The sequence below is a fragment of the Dipodomys spectabilis genome, unplaced genomic scaffold (genome assembly GCF_019054845.1).
Source record: "Dipodomys spectabilis isolate Male_0828 unplaced genomic scaffold, ASM1905484v1 ptg000422l, whole genome shotgun sequence".
NCBI lineage: Eukaryota > Metazoa > Chordata > Mammalia > Rodentia > Heteromyidae > Dipodomys > Dipodomys spectabilis.
This window is the reverse complement of record NW_024871099.1, coordinates 4,175,450-4,194,214: the sequence shown is the minus strand read 5'-3', so window position 1 is coordinate 4,194,214 and position 18,765 is coordinate 4,175,450. Positions and strand designations below refer to the sequence as shown.

The following is an 18,765-nucleotide window of genomic DNA, read 5'->3' as shown; positions in this document are numbered from 1 at the left end:
GCAACTAGAGTGGAGGAGGAGGGACAGTGTCCACACAGGGTCGGTTCCTGTGCAGGAGGGAGTGGGTGAGGATGGCGAACCCAAGCTGGGAAATAGGGGGGCCGCACTGCAGGCACAGAGTGAGCAGAACGAAGGGCTCTGGTATAGTCAGGTGCCAGTGGCTCAGAGCTGTCATTCTAGTTACGCAGGAGGCTGAGATCTGAGGAGACTAGTTCAAAGTCAGCCTGGGCAGGAAAGTCTGTGAGATTTTTTTTGATCTCCAATTAATCAGCAAAAAGCCAGGAGTGGAGGCTTGGTTCAAATGGCAGAATGCCAACCTTGAGCAAAAAAGCCAAGTGAGATCTCAATACGTGTGAGGCCTCAGTGCTGGTACAAATAAAAAGAACCAGACAGTAGCTTAGTGGCTAAAATTTTTTTTTAATGCACCTGAATTCACACATTTTAATAATGTATATAAACAAAATGCAATGCTCTACTTAAATAAGAATTCATCTGGGTCTTGCTGTATGATACAAAACTCTTCCATGGGAGTTTGGTGATTCTGAGGCCAGCAGCTCTTCTCACACGTGTAGACCAGAACTGTGCCAAACTCTACACAAAGACCTGGAAAACACAACAGATTCTGGGTTCAGGCAAAAAGAAACTTATGAGACACTCAAGATAAAGGTACTATATGTGAAAGTTTACTTAGTGGTTTGAGTACTGATTTGGGAGCAGAAGGGACCTGGGTTCAAGTCCCAGTTCTACCACTGGGAGGGACAAAGCCAGTACTTTACCATGATGGTAGGTAAGACCATGGTAAAGGGAACTAAGTTAATGCACCTAGGAAATACTTAGCACTCTAAGTGTTTATTGGAAGATAAGGCAGTAGGAACAAGGAGAAAGATGGCTCAGTAGAGGAAACTAATGTGGGTAACTAAAGAAGCTGAAAAAAATGACAAAGTAAGAATCATTGATGCTAAGCACCGGTGCCTCATCCATTGAATCTTAGTGACTCAGGAGGCTGACTGAGATCTAAGGGGTGAGGTTTGAAGCCATCCCAAGCAGAAAAGCCCGTGAGACTCTTATCTCTAATTAACCACCAAAAAGCCAGAAGTAGAGATATGTAGCTCAAGTGGTAGAATATTATCCTTGAGTGGAAAGCTAAGAGACAGTACCCACACTCTGAGTTCAAGTCCCAGTATTGCCTTCAAATAAACTGCTTACTGCTTTCAGCTACCATGTATTTGCAGTCCACCCCATAGTGACCACTGACATCAAAAGTGGATTCCATCCAAATGGCAGTAGCAGGAGAATACACACTAGCTGTGCACGTTACCAGGTGTGCACTGCACTCAGCTGGGTCTGTGCCACCCCTGGGAAAATGAACAAGATTGCAGCAGGCGGACCTCAGCACAGCCCCAGTGGCACTGAGTCATCAGCCTCCCTCAAAGGAAGAAAGTGGGAAAGCATTCTTGGAATGAGCCAAACTATCTGGAGAAAAGATCTCAAATGCAAACATTTCAAGGCTTCTATCCAAACAAAGTAGATGATTAGTAAACAAGTTCTGTCTTTTCACAGAGAACTTCCCTTCAGCACTTTGCTTTGGGATGGAAGGTGGGAGGGTGTGTGGAGCTGTGGCCTAGGCCTTGAATGTGTCAGTTCACACACCCTGATACCACAGAGCGTTCTCCCTCCCCGCTTGTCAGCTTTCACTTTGAGAATTATCTACAACCTAAAAGTCAGGGATCAAAACAAGCATAAAAGCCAGGAGTGGTGCAGGCTTGTAATGCTAGCAATCTGCTGAGGCAGGTAGATCTCAGCTTCTCAAGTTCAAAGCCAGCCTTGAGAGACACACACACACTATTTGTATTGTTACAAAAAGAATACAAAAAACTACGAAGTCAAGCCCTTCTTCAGCCTCATAAAAAGCTTTTTTTTTTTTTTTTGGTGGGGGGGGGTCCAGTCGTGGGGCCTGAACTCTGGGCCTGGGCGCTGTCCCTCAGCTCTTCAGCTCAAGGCTAGCACTCTACCACTTGAGCCACCTTCCCAACCCTCATAAAAAGCTTTACAAAAACCTACAATACTGCCGGGAAAGTAAAGGAAGGGGTAACATTGTCCAAAAAAAAAAGAGAAAGAAATGTACTCAGGGCTGGGAATGTGGTTTAGTGGTAGAGTGCTTGCCTAGCACGCATGAAGCCCTGGGTTTAATTCCTCAGTACCACATTAACAGAAAAAGCCAAAAGTGGCACTATGGTAGAGTGCTAGCCTTGAGCAAAAAAAGCTCAGGGACAGTGCCTAGGCCCTGAGTTCAAGCCCCAGAACTGGGGGGAAAAAAAAGCTTGGCACTGGTGGCTCACACCTGTTATCCTAGCTACTCAGGAGGCTGCGATCTGATGACCGTGGTTCTAAGCCAGCCATGGCAGGAAAGTCCGTGAGACTCTTATCTCCAATAAACCACCAGAAAAGCCGAAAGTGGCACTATGGCTCAAGTGGTAGAGCACTAGCCTTGAGCTGAAGAGGGACAGCACCCAGGCTTAGAGTTCAAGCCCCATGACCCACAAAAAAAAAAGAAAGGATTCATTATTACCTGACTTATGAAATGGTAGCTCCTCTGTACAACACCTTAATAATAACAATAAAATTACTTTTATTATTAAACATTTAAGATTGTTATTATAAAGGTGATATACAGGGGGCTACCATTTCACAAGTCAAGTGCTGACTAATTTCTTTTTGGACAGTGTCACCCCTTCCTTTGTTCTCTCCCAGTTTTTCCCTCCCATCCCAGCCTACAAGTTAAAAAAAAAAAAACAACCTAAGGCGGTTACCTCATGATAAACACTAGCAGCTTTACTCCTGTTATCAGAAATGTAACAATGATACATATTCTCCCCCATTTAATTTAAGATTGTATTAGAACTTTGAGTTAACGCCACAGTGAAAAACAAAAGGAAATAAACACAAAAAAAGGCAGCCAAGGCCAGGCATGTGATGCCAGCACTGGAGCGGAGGCAGGAGGAACAGTGACCTCGTCTCAAGCAAACACAAAAAGGCCCAGCCTTACAGAGAAGGAGGATTTCTATACACAGATAACATATAATCATCTCTGTTCAAAATCTGATGAAGGGGCTGGGAAGGTGGCTCAGTGGTAGAGCGCTTGCCTTGCATGCATGAGGCCCTGGGTTCAATTTCTCAGCACCACATAAACAAAAAGAAAAAAAGCCGGAAGTGGCGCTGTGGCTCAAGTGGAAGAGCGCTAGCCTTGAGCTGAAGAGCTGAGGGACAGCGCCCAGGCCCAGAGTTCAGGCCCCACAACTGACCAGGGAAAACAGCAACAACAACAACAAAAAAACTAGCAGCAACTACTCAAAGAATCCGAAAGTGACACTGCAGATCAAGCGGTAGAATACCTGCCTTGAGCAAAAAGAAGCTAAGGGAGGGCTGGGGGAATGTGGCTTAGTGGTAGAGTGCTGGCCTAGCAGGAATGAAGCCCTGGGTTATTCCTCAGAAACACATAAACAGAAAAAGCTGGAAGTGGCTCTGTGGCTCAAATGGTAGCGTGCTAGCCTTGTACAAAAGAAGTTCAGGGACAGTGCCCAGGCCCAGAGTTCAAGCCCCAGGACTGGCCAAAAAAAAAAAAAAATCTTATGAACAATGATGCAGATTACAGTTTCAGGACACAAGATTAATAAACAAAAATAAACCATGGAAGCAAGGCTGTTGAAGATGGCTGAGTAAGAAGCTCCAGGAATCCAATCATCCTCCAACATGGAGCTGGCAGGACTACTTGTAGAGGCTATTTTGGAACTCTAGAATCTAGTTCAACAGTTGCATCACCCATGGCAGAGCCTAATGAAGAGGCTCATACCTTTCACACTCTCAATTCACTTACAAGAGATATATCCTACATGTTTAATGAAACTGAAATGGGATCACCTCAAAGAAAATCCAGGAAGTATGGCAAGACCTACTCTCAACCAACCAAAAAATAATTTTCAAATAAATAAAACAAAAAGTCAGGTGCCAGGCTGGGAAGGTGGCTCAGTGGTAGAGCGCTTGCCTTGCATGCCTGAGGCCCTGGGTTCGATTCCTCAGCACCACAGCAAAAAGAAAAAAGCCGGAAGTGGTGCTGTAGCCTTGAGCTGAAGGTCTGAGGGACAGTGCCCAGGCCCAGAGTTCAGGCCCCACGACCGACAAAAAAAAAAAAAAAAGTCAGGTGCCAGTAGCTCATGCCTGTAATCCTAACTACTCAGGAGGCTGAGATCAGAGGATCTTAGTTTAAAGCCAGCCCCAGCAGGAAAGTCTGTGAGACTCTTCAATTAACAACTCAAAAAAAAAAAAAAAAAGCCAGAAGTGGAGCTATGGTTGAAGTGGGAGAGTGCCAGCCTTGAGCACTCAAGGGACAGTGCCCAGACCCTGAGTTCAAGCCCTAGAATGGATACAAAAAGAAAAAGAAAAAATAATTTCTTTAGGAAGGAAAAACTGGAACAGTCTGAGAGAGAAGGAGTGACATTGTCCAAAAAGAAATGTACTCATTACCGGACTTATGTAATTGTAACCCTTAGGTATGTATATCAACTTAATTTTTAAAAAATAATTTCTTAGGCTGGGAAGTTGGCTCAGTAGTAGAGCCTTGCATGCATGAGGCCCTGGGTTTGATTCCTCAGCACCACATAAGCAGAAAAAAAAGCTGGAAGTGGCGCTGTGGCTCAAGTGGTAGAGTGCTATAGCCTTGAGTTGAAGAGCTGAGGAACAGAGCCCAGGCCTAGAGTTCAGGCCCCACGACCCCACCAAAAAATAAAAAATAAAAAAAATAATAATAATTTCTTAAAACAATTTAATTTCCCAAATTTTCTACAACATGCTATGGTGTTTTATTAAACAAAATCAGTCTTTCAACCCCAAGAGATTCCTACCTAAATGAGCACTGTTGAGCATGGTGACCAGTGCTGGCATAAGCTGACACTCAAATGTTCTGGGGCCTCCACAGTGGCCACAGGCTGGGACCTCCGTGATTCCTGACGTGGGACAGGACAGAAAAAGTGGCTCTCCACTCCAGGAATACCTAGAAAAAAGAAAGGAAGAGCACTGAATCAGAGCCACATGCATACAAGTTACATGCATGTATACACGCATACAAGTGGGAGAGAGGGAACAGCTGATGCTATGCAAAACAGAAGAAATGTACATACCACCCAATGTGGAAGAAATAACTGTATTGCAAAGCTCATAGAACTCATAAATGCTATAGACCATGATAGACAGTTTGCTCCATGAAAGTGAGAATGTGTTTGTGACTTTAAGCATCACTATCCCACAATACTGTGAAATTTGGGAAATTATGTAACCATTTAATCACAATAAAAAATTTGAGAAAAAAAAAACAACAAAACTCACTAGATAGGGGCAGGAAGCATAGCTCACATGTAAAACACTTGCCTGCAAATGCAAAGCCCTGAGTTCAAGTTCCAGTACCAACGTTTAAAAAAAAGGGGGCTGGGAATATGGCTTAGTGGTAGAGTGCTTGCCCAGCATGCATGAAGGCCTGGGTTCGATTCCTTAGTACCACATAAACAGAAAAAGCCAGAGGTGGCACTGTGGCTCAAGTGGTGGAATACTAGCCTTGAGCAAATGAAGCTCATGGTCAGTGTCCAGGCTCTGAGGTCAAGCCCCAGGGCTGGAAAAAGAAAGGAGTTTTGCTTCTGGTATTAAATTATTGCACATGGTGAGATAAGATGGAACTGTTAGGGGAAGCTGAAAGGCATGCCTGAACTCTCAATTTCTCTGCATTCTCAATTTTTTTTTTCTTCTGGTTGTGGGGCCTGAACTCTGGGCCTGGGCGCTGTTCCTCAGCTCTTCAGCTCAAGGCTAGCGCTCTACCACTTGAGCCACAGCACCACTTCCGGCCTTTTTTTCTTATGTGGTGCTGAGGAATCAAACCCAGGGCCTCATGCATGCAAGGCAAGCACTCTACCACTGAGCCACCTTCCCAGCCCTCTCCCCCCCCTCCCCCCATACAGGGACTCAAACTCACTGACACTTGCTTTTGCTCATTGGGTAAGCCAAGCCTCCCACCCTCAAATTATCTCAATATAGTTTGTTTTATTTTGATGCCAATCCTAGGGCTTGAACTCAGGGCCTGGGTGCTATCCCTGAGCTAAGTGCTTAAGGCTTGTGCTCTATTGCTTTGAGCCACAGCTCTGCTTCTGGGCTTTTGGACGGTTAACTGGAGATGAGAGTCTCATGGACTTTCCTGCCCAGGCTGACTTCAAACCTTGATCCTCAGATCTCTGCCTCCTGAGTAGCTAGGATTATAGGCGTGAACCGCCTGTACTCAGCTAGTCTTTGTTATCTTGCTCAGTTGGCACTCTGCCAACTTCAGCTATCCTTCCAGTCCAGCTTTTAGCTGGGTAACTGGAGATAAGAGTCTCTCAGGTTTTTCTGCTCAGGCTGGCACCTGAATTCTCAGATCTCAGACTCTCAAGTAGTGAAGATTACAGGCATAAGCCACTGGCGCTCAGCTTGGTTTTTTTGGTGTTTTTTTTTTTTTTTGGTCAGTTGTGGGGCTTGAACTCAGGGCCTTGGTGCTGTCTCTGAGACTGTTTGTGCTCAAGGTTAGCATTCTACCACTTGAGCCACAGCACAACTTCCTGTATTTTTTTTAAAGACAGGGTCTCAGCTGAGCACTGGTGGCTCAGGCCTGTAATCCTAGCTATGTAGGAGGCTGAGATATGAGGATCAAGGTTCACACCCAGCCCAGGCAGAAAAGTCCACATGAGACAATCTCCAATTAATCACACACAAACCAGAAGTGGAATTGTAGCTCAAAGTGGTAGAGTACTAGCCTTGAGCAAAAGAGAAAAAGGGCTCAGGCCCTGAATTCAAGCCCCATGAACTAGGTGGGGGGGGGGGGGGGGGGGGGGGAGGAAGAGTCTCTATTGTGCAGGCTGCCTTTTGACTTCCAGGCTCAAGCGATCCTCCTGCCTCAGTCTTCCAAATAGCTGGAATTACAGTTGCACACCAGCATGCATTACTCCCACAATAGTAATATTTATTAAAAAAGAAAGAAAATCTGCTTTCTTTACCTCAAAATCTGGTCCTGACAAGCAGCAATTCTCTTCATGAATTTGTAAAACATTTGATCGCCACTTTTAATTTTGGTCTTCTCATATTTTTCATCACCAGCATCAGAAAAACTAAAGAGAAAAGCAAAAAACACTCTTAGTGTGAATAGTCAGAGAATTATAATACTTAGGAGAGCAAATAAGATTTTTTTTTTTGTGCCAGGACTGGGACTTAAACTCAGGGCCAGGGTACTCTCCCTTAACTTTGTTTCTCAAGGGAAGCACACTACTATTTGAGCCAGTCTCTCTACTTTTAGTTTTTTGGAGGTTAATTGGAGATAAAGGGTCTCATAGAGTTTCCTGCCCTGGTAGCTTTGAATCATGATCCTCAAATTTCAGCCTCCTCAGTAGCTGGGATTACAGGCCTGAGTCACCGTTGCCCAGTAGAAAATTATTTTATTTTTATTTTTTGTTGGCCATGGGGCTTGAACTCTGGGCTTGAGGGCGATCCCACAGCTCTTCAGCTCAAGATGAGCGCTCTACCACTTGAGCCACAGCACCACTTCCGGTTTTTCTAGTGGTTTATTGGAGAGAAGTCTCATGGACTTTCCTGCCCGGGCTGGCTTTGAACTGTGATCCTCAGATCTCAGCCTCCTGAGTAGCTAGGATTACAGGTGTGAGCCACGGGCGCCCAGTGAAAATTATTTTCTTTTAAAGAATTTAGGGGCTGGAGGCAGAGCTAAGTGAGAGCATACTTGCGTAGTAGGTTCAAGGTCCTGAGTTCAAAATCCCAGTCTGCCCAAAATAAACAGACAAATTAAATGAAATTCATTAGCTGCGTGCCAGTGGCTCATATCTGTAATCCTAGCTACTAAAGAGGCTGGCTGAGCTCTGTGGTTCAAAGCCAGCACAGGCAGGAAAGTCTGTGAGACTCCAATTAACTGCTCAGAAAAAGCCAGAAGTGACACTGTGCTTCAAGTTATAGAGCAACAGCCTTGAGCAAAAAAAACAGCTCTGAGTCAGCACCCAGGCCAAGTTCAAGCTCTAGGACCCAGGGAGGGGCAGAGGAGGGATTAGGGGATAAGGCTGTATAGCTCAGTCAGTGGCAGAACAGGTATTTAGCACATACGAGAGCATGGGTATAATTTCCAGCACCACAAAGAAAGCACAAAACTGATCTCTCAAATACATGTACAGCCCCCGCCATTCTCCCAAACCAATTTCAATAGTAACAGGCCATTATGTCTGTTGACTGTCTCCATAGAGGCATAGATTATTTTCATAAATCATTTGTCAAACATCAACATGTCCTTTAACATTATTCTGAGAAGGGGCTGGGAAGGTGGCTCAGTGGTAGAGCGCTTGCCTTGCATGCATGAGGCCCTGGGTTCCATTCCTCAGCACCACATAAGCAGAAAAAGCCATAAGTGGCGCTGTGGCTCAAGTGGTAGAGTACTAGCCTTGAGCTGAAGAGCTGAGGGACAGCTGAGGCCCCACGACTATTCTGAAAAGAGCTGACAAGAGAAACAGCGCTGATAAAGGACGTTTCGTTATTTTTCTCATGGTGTGGGGTTGGGGTGGTGAGTTTTGGCTTTTTTTTTCTTCTTCTAATTTTCAGATAGTGTTTGACACTCCTGCCCAGGTCAGCCCAGACCTTGATGCTACTATTTATTTAGCAAGCTTCAAGAATAGCTAGGATGACAAGGGCCCACTACCATGCCCAGCTTTATTGGTTGATGGACTCTTTTTTTTTTTGTCAGTCAAGGGGCTTGAACTCAGGGCCTGAGCTCTTTTTGCTCTAGGCTAGCACTCTATCCCTTTGAACCCTGGCACCAATTCTGGTTTTCTGGAGATAAGAGTCTCACAGCAGACTTTTCTGCATGAGCTGGCTTCAAACCATGATCCTCAGATCTCAGCCTCCTGAGTAGCTAGGATTATAGGTATGAACCACCAGCACCTGTCTGGGATGATTCTCATCCTGGTGTGCTTTGAAATGAGACTGTTCTGATCTTTGCCTCCTGAGTTTCTGGGATGATAGATGTGAGCCACTGTACCTAGTCTCACCTTTCATTTTCTTGAGTGCAGTTATCAATAAAGCCATGTGTTTGCAAGCTAACTCATGTTGCCTGGAAAGAGCTCGCCCACCTGTGTTGCTGTTTCTTATCCAAGGAGTGAAGCAGAAAGGTCCTATATACCACATATGTTCGTCCTGAAGTGTCCCTAAGAACCGAGGCAAAGTCTAAGGTGCCTGCTGTGTGTGGTACCTTCCTACCTCAGCAGCAACCATTCACCTTTGGGAAAGCAATTGGTCCATATGAATTCCTTCTCGCTGCTCGTAGTCCCTCAGGAGGTTGTAGGCATGATCGAGACTGACCAAGTCTCTGAAGTCCTCCTCGTCGACCACACAGATGTAGAAGGGCTGGAACTGTGGCACTCCAGTGGGGACAGCCATTCCTCTGTGCTGAGATGCAGGACAGGCCGCATCCACGCCAGTGTCCTTCAGGCAGAGGCCCTGGAGCTGCACTGTGCAGTCGGCGTCCTTGGCACAATAGGAATCCTTTCCAAAGTCCAGAGGAAGCTGGGGTGCAGGCGTCTCCTCACCGTCACCCCCCCAGTCATCTGCACCTTCACACCAGCTCTCAGCTGCAAGGCCACTTTCCTGTTTCTGAAAGATAACCAGCAAATAAAGAGCAATCGTGCTTAGACGTCACACAGAGATTTCATCTATACCTTGTCTTTACACCATCTGTTCCCCTCTTGGGAACCCCAATCCAACTTCTTGGATTCCAGCTATTTATTATCGTGTGGTAGATAATTTCAGTACTTGCTTTCCTTTCCAGGGAAGGCAGCATAGCCTTAGGTAGCCCATCATGTTTTCAACCATCTGTTCTAAAATCTTTTTGTTGCGCTTCATGTACTGCAGAAACTGAAGGAAAGAACTACATTCTTCAGACTCCTTTAGCATCTAGGGTCTTAAGGTTTGATCAGGAGTCTAAGTAGGTCTATCACAGAGAGACACAAACTTGAGACCACCAAAAATAGATCTAAACGTGGACAGAATAAAGAAATGTCATGAGCTGGGCACCAGTGGCTCCTGCCTGGAGCCCCTCCAGGAGAATGAGATCTGAGGATTGTGGTTTGAAGCCAGGTGGGGCAGAAAAGTCTGTGAGACTCTTATCTTCAATTAACCACCCAGAAACTGTAAGTGGATTAGTATCTAAAAGTGGCAGAGCGCTAGCTTTGAGCAGAAAAGCTCAGGGACCATGCCTAGGCCCCATGACCCAAAAAAACCAAACAAACAAAACAACAACAACAAAAAGCCATGAAGCAAAGGGAATAAGTCTGAAGCACAGTAGGTGTCCAGCGTGGCCCCCAGTTTACCTAACTACTCTTGAGCTTCCTGACTGCAGGCAAGGTAGTTAGTATGACACACCAGCCAGTTGTAAAATGTAGTTTCCAGGCTGAGTACTGGTGGCTCACTCCTGTAATCCTAGCTACTCAGAAGGTTGAGATCTGAGGATCACAGTTCAAAGCCAGCCCGGGGCAGGAAATCCATGAAACTCTTATCCCCAATAAGAAGTGGCGTTGTGGCTCAAGTGATAGAGCCACTGAAGAGCTCAGGGACAGCACCCAGGCCCAGAGTTCAAGCCTCACAACTCCTCTCCCCACCCCAGAATACCCCCCCCCCCCACACACACACAAGTGGTTTCAGAGGTCATTCCTGACTTCACGTTCTGCAGCCTATCAAATTAGTTAAGTCCTTGTGTTAAGTTTTAGGGTTAAGTCTGTGTCAGCTTATCTATTATCAGATACTGAACAGACAGACATACTCATCTTTTTATTTCCTATATTGTTGGTACTGTGTCTCTCATATATTAAACAGTATATAGAGATCTACAGCAAAAGGCAGCTGAAGTTTATTCTCCAACTGCAAACAAAATGGGCTTAAACTCAAGGCCTGGGAGCTCTCTTTTAGCTTTTTCCCTCAAGGCTGGTGCTGTCACTTGAACCACACCTCCAATCTGCCATTCTTGCTAGTTAATTGCAGAGAAGAGTGTTATGGCCTAGCTGCCCAGGCTACCTCTGAACCTCAGTCCTCAGATTTTCACTGAGTAGCTGAAATTACAGGTGTGAGCCACCAGCATCTGGCTTATGTAATATGAGTTGCTATTCACTGGGAGAAAGTTCCTCCTATGGTCTGGCCTCAGGCCCTCCTGCTGTTGGAAATTTACTCTCTCCCCTGAACCTCCTTTTCCCTGGGAAAAGAATATCCATGGGAACAAAAATGTGGGGGGAAAAAAACCAAAACAGAACAAGATTATTGATAAAGGGCAAAAACCTCTTGGTAAAGGAAACCCCAGACAAAGGCTGACTGGGTACTCAGCCTTTGCCCCTTCTCCATCCTTGCTAAAAAGCAAAATAACATCGCTCCTTCACTCAAGTTTACCAAGCTGGCAGCTTTGCAGAAGGCTACTGAGAACCTTGAGGCTTATCACCAGCTGCACTGAGTTGCTGTATTAGTCAGGAGCTTATAATACGAATCATTTCTCTACTAGTGTCAATCACATTGATAATATTGGTCATGCTGACCAAGACAAGATTATGTTTCACCTATGCTCCTGTGACTGGAGGCTACGTGTTGCTATGTTTCGCGTCTGTAAGCTTGCTTGCCTGAGTAACAGGGCCTTACGCCCACCAATTAAAGACCACCACCGAGTGGTCCCACTATGAGTGGCCTATTGCAAATTATTATATTTACCATATAGCATGATATTTACCATGCAGAACAAGTAATTATAACAATGTAATTATAACAATGTAATTATAACAAAGTAATTATAACAATGTAATTATAACCAATAAAAAATGTGCCAAACCTGCCTTGCATGGCTCATCTATATAACTCTATGTAACCTACCTCTATAAAAACCCATCCTACCTTAGCTCCTACTTCCCTGGTGGTAGAAAGTGGTCCCCATGCGGTGGTAATAAAGTTCTTAGCTTATTTAACTAGATGTTTTGGAGTCTCTTTTGGATACAGGATATAATAGCTTATGCCGGTTATCTTCCAGTTGAGGTATATATCACATGTAGGAGCTTCCCAGGCCTGAGTTTGAGCCCCAGAACTGGCATAGAAACAACAAAAATAGCCGGGCACCCATGGCTCACGTGTGTAATCCTAGCTACTCAGGATGCTGAGATCTGAGGATCACTGTTCCAAGCCAGCATCAGCAGGAAAGTCCATGAGACTCTGATCTCCAATTAACCACAAGAAAACCGCAAGTGGCGCTGGCGCTGTGGCTCAAGTGGTAGAGTGCTAGTCTTGAGCTGAAGAGCTGAGGGGCAACGCCTAGGCCGAGTTCAAAACAAACAAATAAATAAATATAAAAGCTCAGAACCCATTTCGTTGAACTTTTCTTTTTTCTTGAGACAGGGTCTTGTTATATAGCTCAGGTTGGCTACCTTGACTGTGTCACTCTGCTGCTTCTGATTCTCAAGTTGCTGGTATTACAGATGTACACCATCAAGCCCGGCTTTGTCCCACACAGTAACAGAGGTCAACAACAGCCTCAAATGACAGCCACACGTGCACATGCCAGTCTCGACGGTTTTACCTGAGCTTCTGCCGCCTCCTTCTCTCGCACTTGCAGACACTGGGAGCGCAGCACCTTCCAGCTTCGGGGTAAAGACGGGCAGCGGTGAGGGCTGGGTCCCCGGGCCTGTCCCCGCCCCAGCTCGCGCCCCCCGGGGGGTGGGGGACCCTGCCCTCCGCTCACCCACGCGCCCGGGGATGGGGGACCCTGCCCTCCGCTCACCCCCGCGCCCCCGGGGGTGGGGACCCTGCCCTCCGCTCACCCGCGCGCCCCCGGGGGTGGGGGACCCTGCCCTCCGCTCACCCGCGCGCCCCGCGCCCCCGGGGATGGGGGACCCTGCCCTCCGCTCACCCCCGCGCCCCCGGGGGAGGGGACCCTGCCCTCCGCTCACCCCCGCGCCCCCGGGGGTGGGGACCCTGCCCTCCGCTCACCCGCGCGCCCCCCGGGGGTGGGGACCCTGCCCTCCGCTCACCCGCGCCCCCCGCGCCCCCGGGGGTGGGGACCCTGCCCTCCGCTCACCCGCGCCCCCCCCGGGGGTGGGGACCCTGCCCTCCGCTCACCCGCCGTCCGCGCCCCCAGGGGTGGGGACCCTGCCCTCCGCTCACCCCCGCGCCCCCAGGGGTGGGGACCCTGCCCTCCGCTCACCCGCCGTCCGCGCCCCCGGGGGTGGGGACCCTGCCCTCCGCTCACCCGCCGTCCGCGCCCCCCCGGGGGTGGGGACCCTGCCCTCCGCTCACCCGCGCCCCCGGGGGACCCTGCCCTCCGCTCACCCGCGCGCCCCGCGCCCCCGGGGGTGGGGACCCTGCCCTCCGCTCACCTGCCGTCCGCGCCCCCCCGGGGGTGGGGACCCTGCCCTCCGCTCACCCGCGCCCCCGGGGGACCCTGCCCTCCGCTCACCCGCCGTCCGCGCCCCCGGGGGTGGGGACCCTGCCCTCCGCTCACCCGCCGTCCGCGCCCCCGGGGGTGGGGACCCTGCCCTCCGCTCACCCGCGCGCCCCGCATCCCCCCCGGGGGTGGGGACCCTGCCCTCCGCTCACCCGCCGTCCGCGCCCCCGGGGGTGGGGACCCTGCCCTCCGCTCACCCGCGCCCCCCGCATCTCCCCGGGGGTGGGGACCCTGCCCTCCGCTCACCCGCGCCCCCCGCATCTCCCCGGGGGTGGGGACCCTGCCCTCCGCTCACCCCCGCGCCCCCGGGGGTGGGGACCCTGCCCTCCGCTCACCCGCGCCCCCCGCGCCCCCCCGGGGGTGGGGACCCTGCCCTCCGCTCACCCCCGCGCCCCCGGGGGTGGGGACCCTGCCCTCCGCTCACCCGCGCCCCCCGCGCCCCCCCCGGGGGTGGGGACCCTGCCCTCCGCTCACCCCCCGCGCCCCCGGGGGTGGGGACCCTGCCCTCCGCTCACCCGCGCCCCCCGCGCCCCCCCGGGGGAGGGGACCCTGCCCTCCGCTCACCCCCGCGCCCCCGGGGGTGGGGACCCTGCCCTCCGCTCACCCGCCCCCCCGGGGGTGGGGACCCTGCCCTCCGCTCACCCGCGCCCCCCGCGCCCCCCCGGGGGTGGGGACCCTGCCCTCCGCTCACCCCGCGCCCCCGGGGGTGGGGACCCTGCCCTCCGCTCACCCGCCCCCCCCGGGGATGGGGACCCTGCCCTCCGCTCACCCGCGCCCCCCGCGCCCCCCCCGGGGGTGGGGACCCTGCCCTCCGCTCACCCGCGCCCCCGGGGGTGGGGACCCTGCCCTCCGCTCACCCGCCCCCCCGGGGATGGGGACCCTGCCCTCCGCTCACCCGCCGTCCGCGCCCCCGGGGGTGGGGACCCTGCCCTCCGCTCACCCGCCGTCCGCGCCCCCGGGGGTGGGGACCCTGCCCTCCGCTCACCCGCCGTCCGCGCCCCCCCCGGGGGTGGGGACCCTGCCCTCCGCTCACCCGCGCCCCCGGGGGACCCTGCCCTCCGCTCACCCCGCCGTCCGCGCCCCCGGGGGTGGGGACCCTGCCCTCCGCTCACCCGCCGTCCGCGCCCCCGGGGGTGGGGACCCTGCCCTCCGCTCACCCGCGCCCCCCGCATCTCCCCGGGGGTGGGGACCCTGCCCTCCGCTCACCCGCGCCCCCCGCATCTCCCCGGGGGTGGGGACCCTGCCCTCCGCTCACCCGCGCGCCCCGCATCCCCCCCGGGGGTGGGGACCCTGCCCTCCGCTCACCCGCCGTCCGCGCCCCCGGGGGTGGGGACCCTGCCCTCCGCTCACCCGCGCCCCCCGCATCTCCCCGGGGGTGGGGACCCTGCCCTCCGCTCACCCGCGCCCCCCGCATCTCCCCGGGGGTGGGGACCCTGCCCTCCGCTCACCCCCGCGCCCCCGGGGGTGGGGACCCTGCCCTCCGCTCACCCGCGCCCCCCGCGCCCCCCCGGGGGTGGGGACCCTGCCCTCCGCTCACCCCCGCGCCCCCGGGGGTGGGGACCCTGCCCTCCGCTCACCCGCGCCCCCCCGCGCCCCCCCGGGGGTGGGGACCCTGCCCTCCGCTCACCCCCGCGCCCCCGGGGGTGGGGACCCTGCCCTCCGCTCACCCGCGCCCCCCGCGCCCCCCCGGGGGAGGGGACCCTGCCCTCCGCTCACCCCCGCGCCCCCGGGGGTGGGGACCCTGCCCTCCGCTCACCCGCCCCCCCGGGGGTGGGGACCCTGCCCTCCGCTCACCCGCGCCCCCCGCGCCCCCCCGGGGGTGGGGACCCTGCCCTCCGCTCACCCGCGCCCCCGGGGGTGGGGACCCTGCCCTCCGCTCACCCGCCCCCCCGGGGATGGGGACCCTGCCCTCCGCTCACCCGCGCCCCCCGCGCCCCCCCGGGGGTGGGGACCCTGCCCTCCGCTCACCCGCGCCCCCGGGGGTGGGGACCCTGCCCTCCGCTCACCCGCCCCCCCCGGGGATGGGGACCCTGCCCTCCGCTCACCCGCCGTCCGCGCCCCCGGGGGTGGGGACCCTGCCCTCCGCTCACCCGCCGTCCGCGCCCCCGGGGGTGGGGACCCTGCCCTCCGCTCACCCGCCGTCCGCGCACGTCGGCTGGGCACACGCGAACACGTGCAGGAGCCGGTGGAACGGGGAGCCCTCGAGCGGGCAGTACAGCTGCACGACCAGCGCGAGCGGCCGCCCGCAGCGCGCGCACGCGGGCCTCGGCGCCGCCACGGCGGGCAGGGCGTCCTGAGAGCGGAGACAGCGCTCGGAGGCGGCCCCCGGCCCCGCCCCGCGCCCGCCCGCGCCCGGCGCCCGCCCCGGCCCTCACCGCAACGCCGCCCAGCTTGCTCGCCGTCCAGGCGCTCGGCCCCGTGAGGCCGTCCCGCACTGCCGCGTCCCGAAGTCCGAGCAGCACCGGGGGCTTTCTGACCGCAGCCATGGCGGCCACGTGATCGGATGGGCTACGGAAGCCGCGAGGGTTAGATCTCTGCGCACGCGCAGCACCCACGCCAGCAGAGCCACGCCTCCCCCGCATTAGCATCCTCCTGCAGGATACTAGATGTGACCCTTTAAGGCCCTACGTGCAGCATCCTGCAGCCTCACCTTTGTCTGCTGAGTCTTAGGTTCAAATCCATAAGCACCTAGGTTCTATACTTCTAATGTCCTGTAACAGGAAGTGTATACTGTCTACTATGAAGTCACCTTGCCAGAAAGCTTTACTTCAAGATTTAAAAAAAAATGTAGGCTGGGAAGGTGGCTCAGTGGTAGACTGCTTGCCTAGCAGGCATGAAGCCCTGGGTTTGATTCCTCAGTACCACATACACAGAAAAAGCCTGAAATGACGCTGTGGCTCAAGGGGTAGAGTGCTAGCCTTGAGCAAAAGCAGCTCAGGTACAGTGCCTAGGCCCTGAGTTCAAGCCCCAGGACTGGCTGTATGTATGTATATGTGTGTATGTATATATGTATATATATATATATGTATATATACACATACACACACATATATATATGTACGCACCAAAAGAAAAAAAATAATGGAAGCACCAGGTGCTGGTGGCTCACACCTGTAATCCTAGCTACTCAGGAGGCTGAGGTGAAAGGATCACAGTTCAAAGCCAGCCCAGGAAAAGTCCTTGAGACTTTCTACCCACAAGGAAGTGGCACTGTGGCTCTTTGTGGTAGGGTGTGGCTAGCCTTGAGTGAAAGAGCTCAGGGACAGTGGCCTGTGACCTCCTCCCCACCCCCCAATCCCCCACCCCCTCGCCAAAAAAAAAAAAAAATGCAGACAAGCTCCTAGCTACTTAGGAGGCAGATATCTGAGCATCATGGCTCAAAGCCAGCCCAGGCAGGAACGTCTGTGACTATTGTCTCCGAATTAATCACCAAAAAGCCCGAAGTGAAGCTTTAGTTCAAGTGGTAGAGTGTCAGCCACAGGTGAAAAAGCTGAGTGTAAAGCCCTTATCAGTCCCCTGTACCCACACACACACTGGTGCACAGGGTGGGGAATGTGTAGTTCTGTGGTACAGCTCTTGTCTAGCATGCATGAGGCCCTGACTCCCACCCCCAGCACCAAAGAGGAAAAAAAAAAAAAAAAAAAGCCAGGCATGGTGGCCAAGAAGAGCTGCCCCCTTTACAAAGGTCAAATAAAAAAGGTATTCACTTTGAGGTCAAAGAATATACAAACCCTCAAAACAAGAATCACTTTGGCCTGGGAAGGTGGCTCAGTGGTAGAGCGCTTGCCTTGCATGCTTGAGGCCCTGGGTTCAATTCCTCAGCACCACATAAGCAAAAAGAAAAAAGCCAGAAGTGGCGCTGTGGCTCAAGTGGTAGAGCGCTAGCCTTGAGCTGAAGAGCTGAGGGACAGCGCCCAGGCCCAGAGTTCAGGCCCCATGACAGGACCAAAAAAAAAAAAAAAACCATACATACACACACACACACACATATATATATATATACATAACACACATACATACAGCCAGTCCTGGGGCTTGAACTTAGGGCCTAGGCACTGTACTTGAGCTTCTTTTGATCAAGGCTAGCCTCACCAGTGGAAAGGTAAATGCTGGTATTTGAGTGTTTTTAGTGGACATTGACATGCATGTGGCCATTTATGTAAATAGGCTATTCCCCAATTTGAATCTTCAGATACAACTTGCCTTCCCCTTCTAGAAGCGGAAAATAATCCTGGCTGAGCCGGGTGTGGGTGGCTCATGACTGCCATCCTAGCTACTCAGGAGGCTGGGATCATGGTTCAAAATCAGCTGGGGCAGGAAAGTTCTGACTCTTATCTGCAATGAACCACCAGAAAACCGGAAGTGGTGCTGTGGCTCATGTGGCAGAGCATTCACCTTGAGCTGAAGAGCTCAGGGATAGCATTCAGGCCCAGAGTTCAAGCCCCATGACGGCCTAAAAACAAGAAAGAAAATCCTGGCTGATCTTGGCTCTAGAAAGGCATGGAACAGAGTCAGAACTCAATGCAGACATGGGTGACCCAGGAAGGAATGGGGCAAAAGCCCCCTTTGTCTGCTGAGAAGGCTGGGGAAGCCATTCCCTTACCTAGACCTTCTGGATCATGATCCAAAGTGGAGGTGCTGAGAGCTCAGCCTCTAGCCTGCCAGCCATTCCTCCCAATGTCTCTCAGATTCCTTATTTTTTTTGGGGGGGGAGGGGGGGTCCGGTCCTGGGGCCTGAACTCTGGGCCTGGGCGCTGTCCCTCAGCTCTTCAGCTCAAGGCTAGCGCTCTACCACTTGAGCCACAGCGCCACTTCCGGCTTTTTTCTGCTTATGTGGTGCTGAGGAATCAAACCCAGAGCCTCATGCGTGCAAGGCAAGCGCTCTACCACTGAGCCACCTTCCCAACCCCATTCCTTATCTTCTTAATTGGCTGAAAACAATATTCTATTATCTTCAGAAGATACAAGTGTAATTATAAAAGGGGGAAAAAAAAGGGAAAAAAACTACCTAAGCATTGGTCAGATAGTAATCACCCAAGATCTCAGCCAGAAAGTTATCTGACCAGTTTATAATGCCAATATTGTTTTTAAAACTATCCCGTGGCTCACATCTATAATCCTAGCTACCCAGAGGGCTAAAAAATGTAAGATTGAAGTTTTTGTTGTTTTTTTTTGGGTCCAGTCGTGGGGCCTGAACTCTGGGCCTGGGCACTGTCCCTCAGCTCTTCAGCTCAAGGCTA

At 52.5% G+C, this 18,765-nt stretch overlaps 1 protein-coding gene across 1 annotated transcript; it reads right to left on the bottom strand.

Annotated features, from left to right (window-relative positions):
• Positions 1 to 397: 397 nt before the first annotated feature.
• Pdcd2l (programmed cell death 2 like) lies at positions 398 to 16,011 on the bottom strand. The gene is made up of 7 exons (XM_042667952.1): positions 15,901 to 16,011; positions 15,661 to 15,818; positions 12,662 to 12,722; positions 9,338 to 9,711; positions 7,068 to 7,178; positions 4,899 to 5,047; positions 398 to 603 (listed from the first exon to the last, which is right to left on the bottom strand). Exons 1-7 carry the CDS (start codon positions 16,009 to 16,011, stop codon positions 473 to 475), a joined length of 1,095 nt encoding a protein of 364 aa, XP_042523886.1. The 3' UTR covers positions 398 to 472.
• Between the last annotated feature and the right edge of the window lie 2,754 nt (positions 16,012 to 18,765).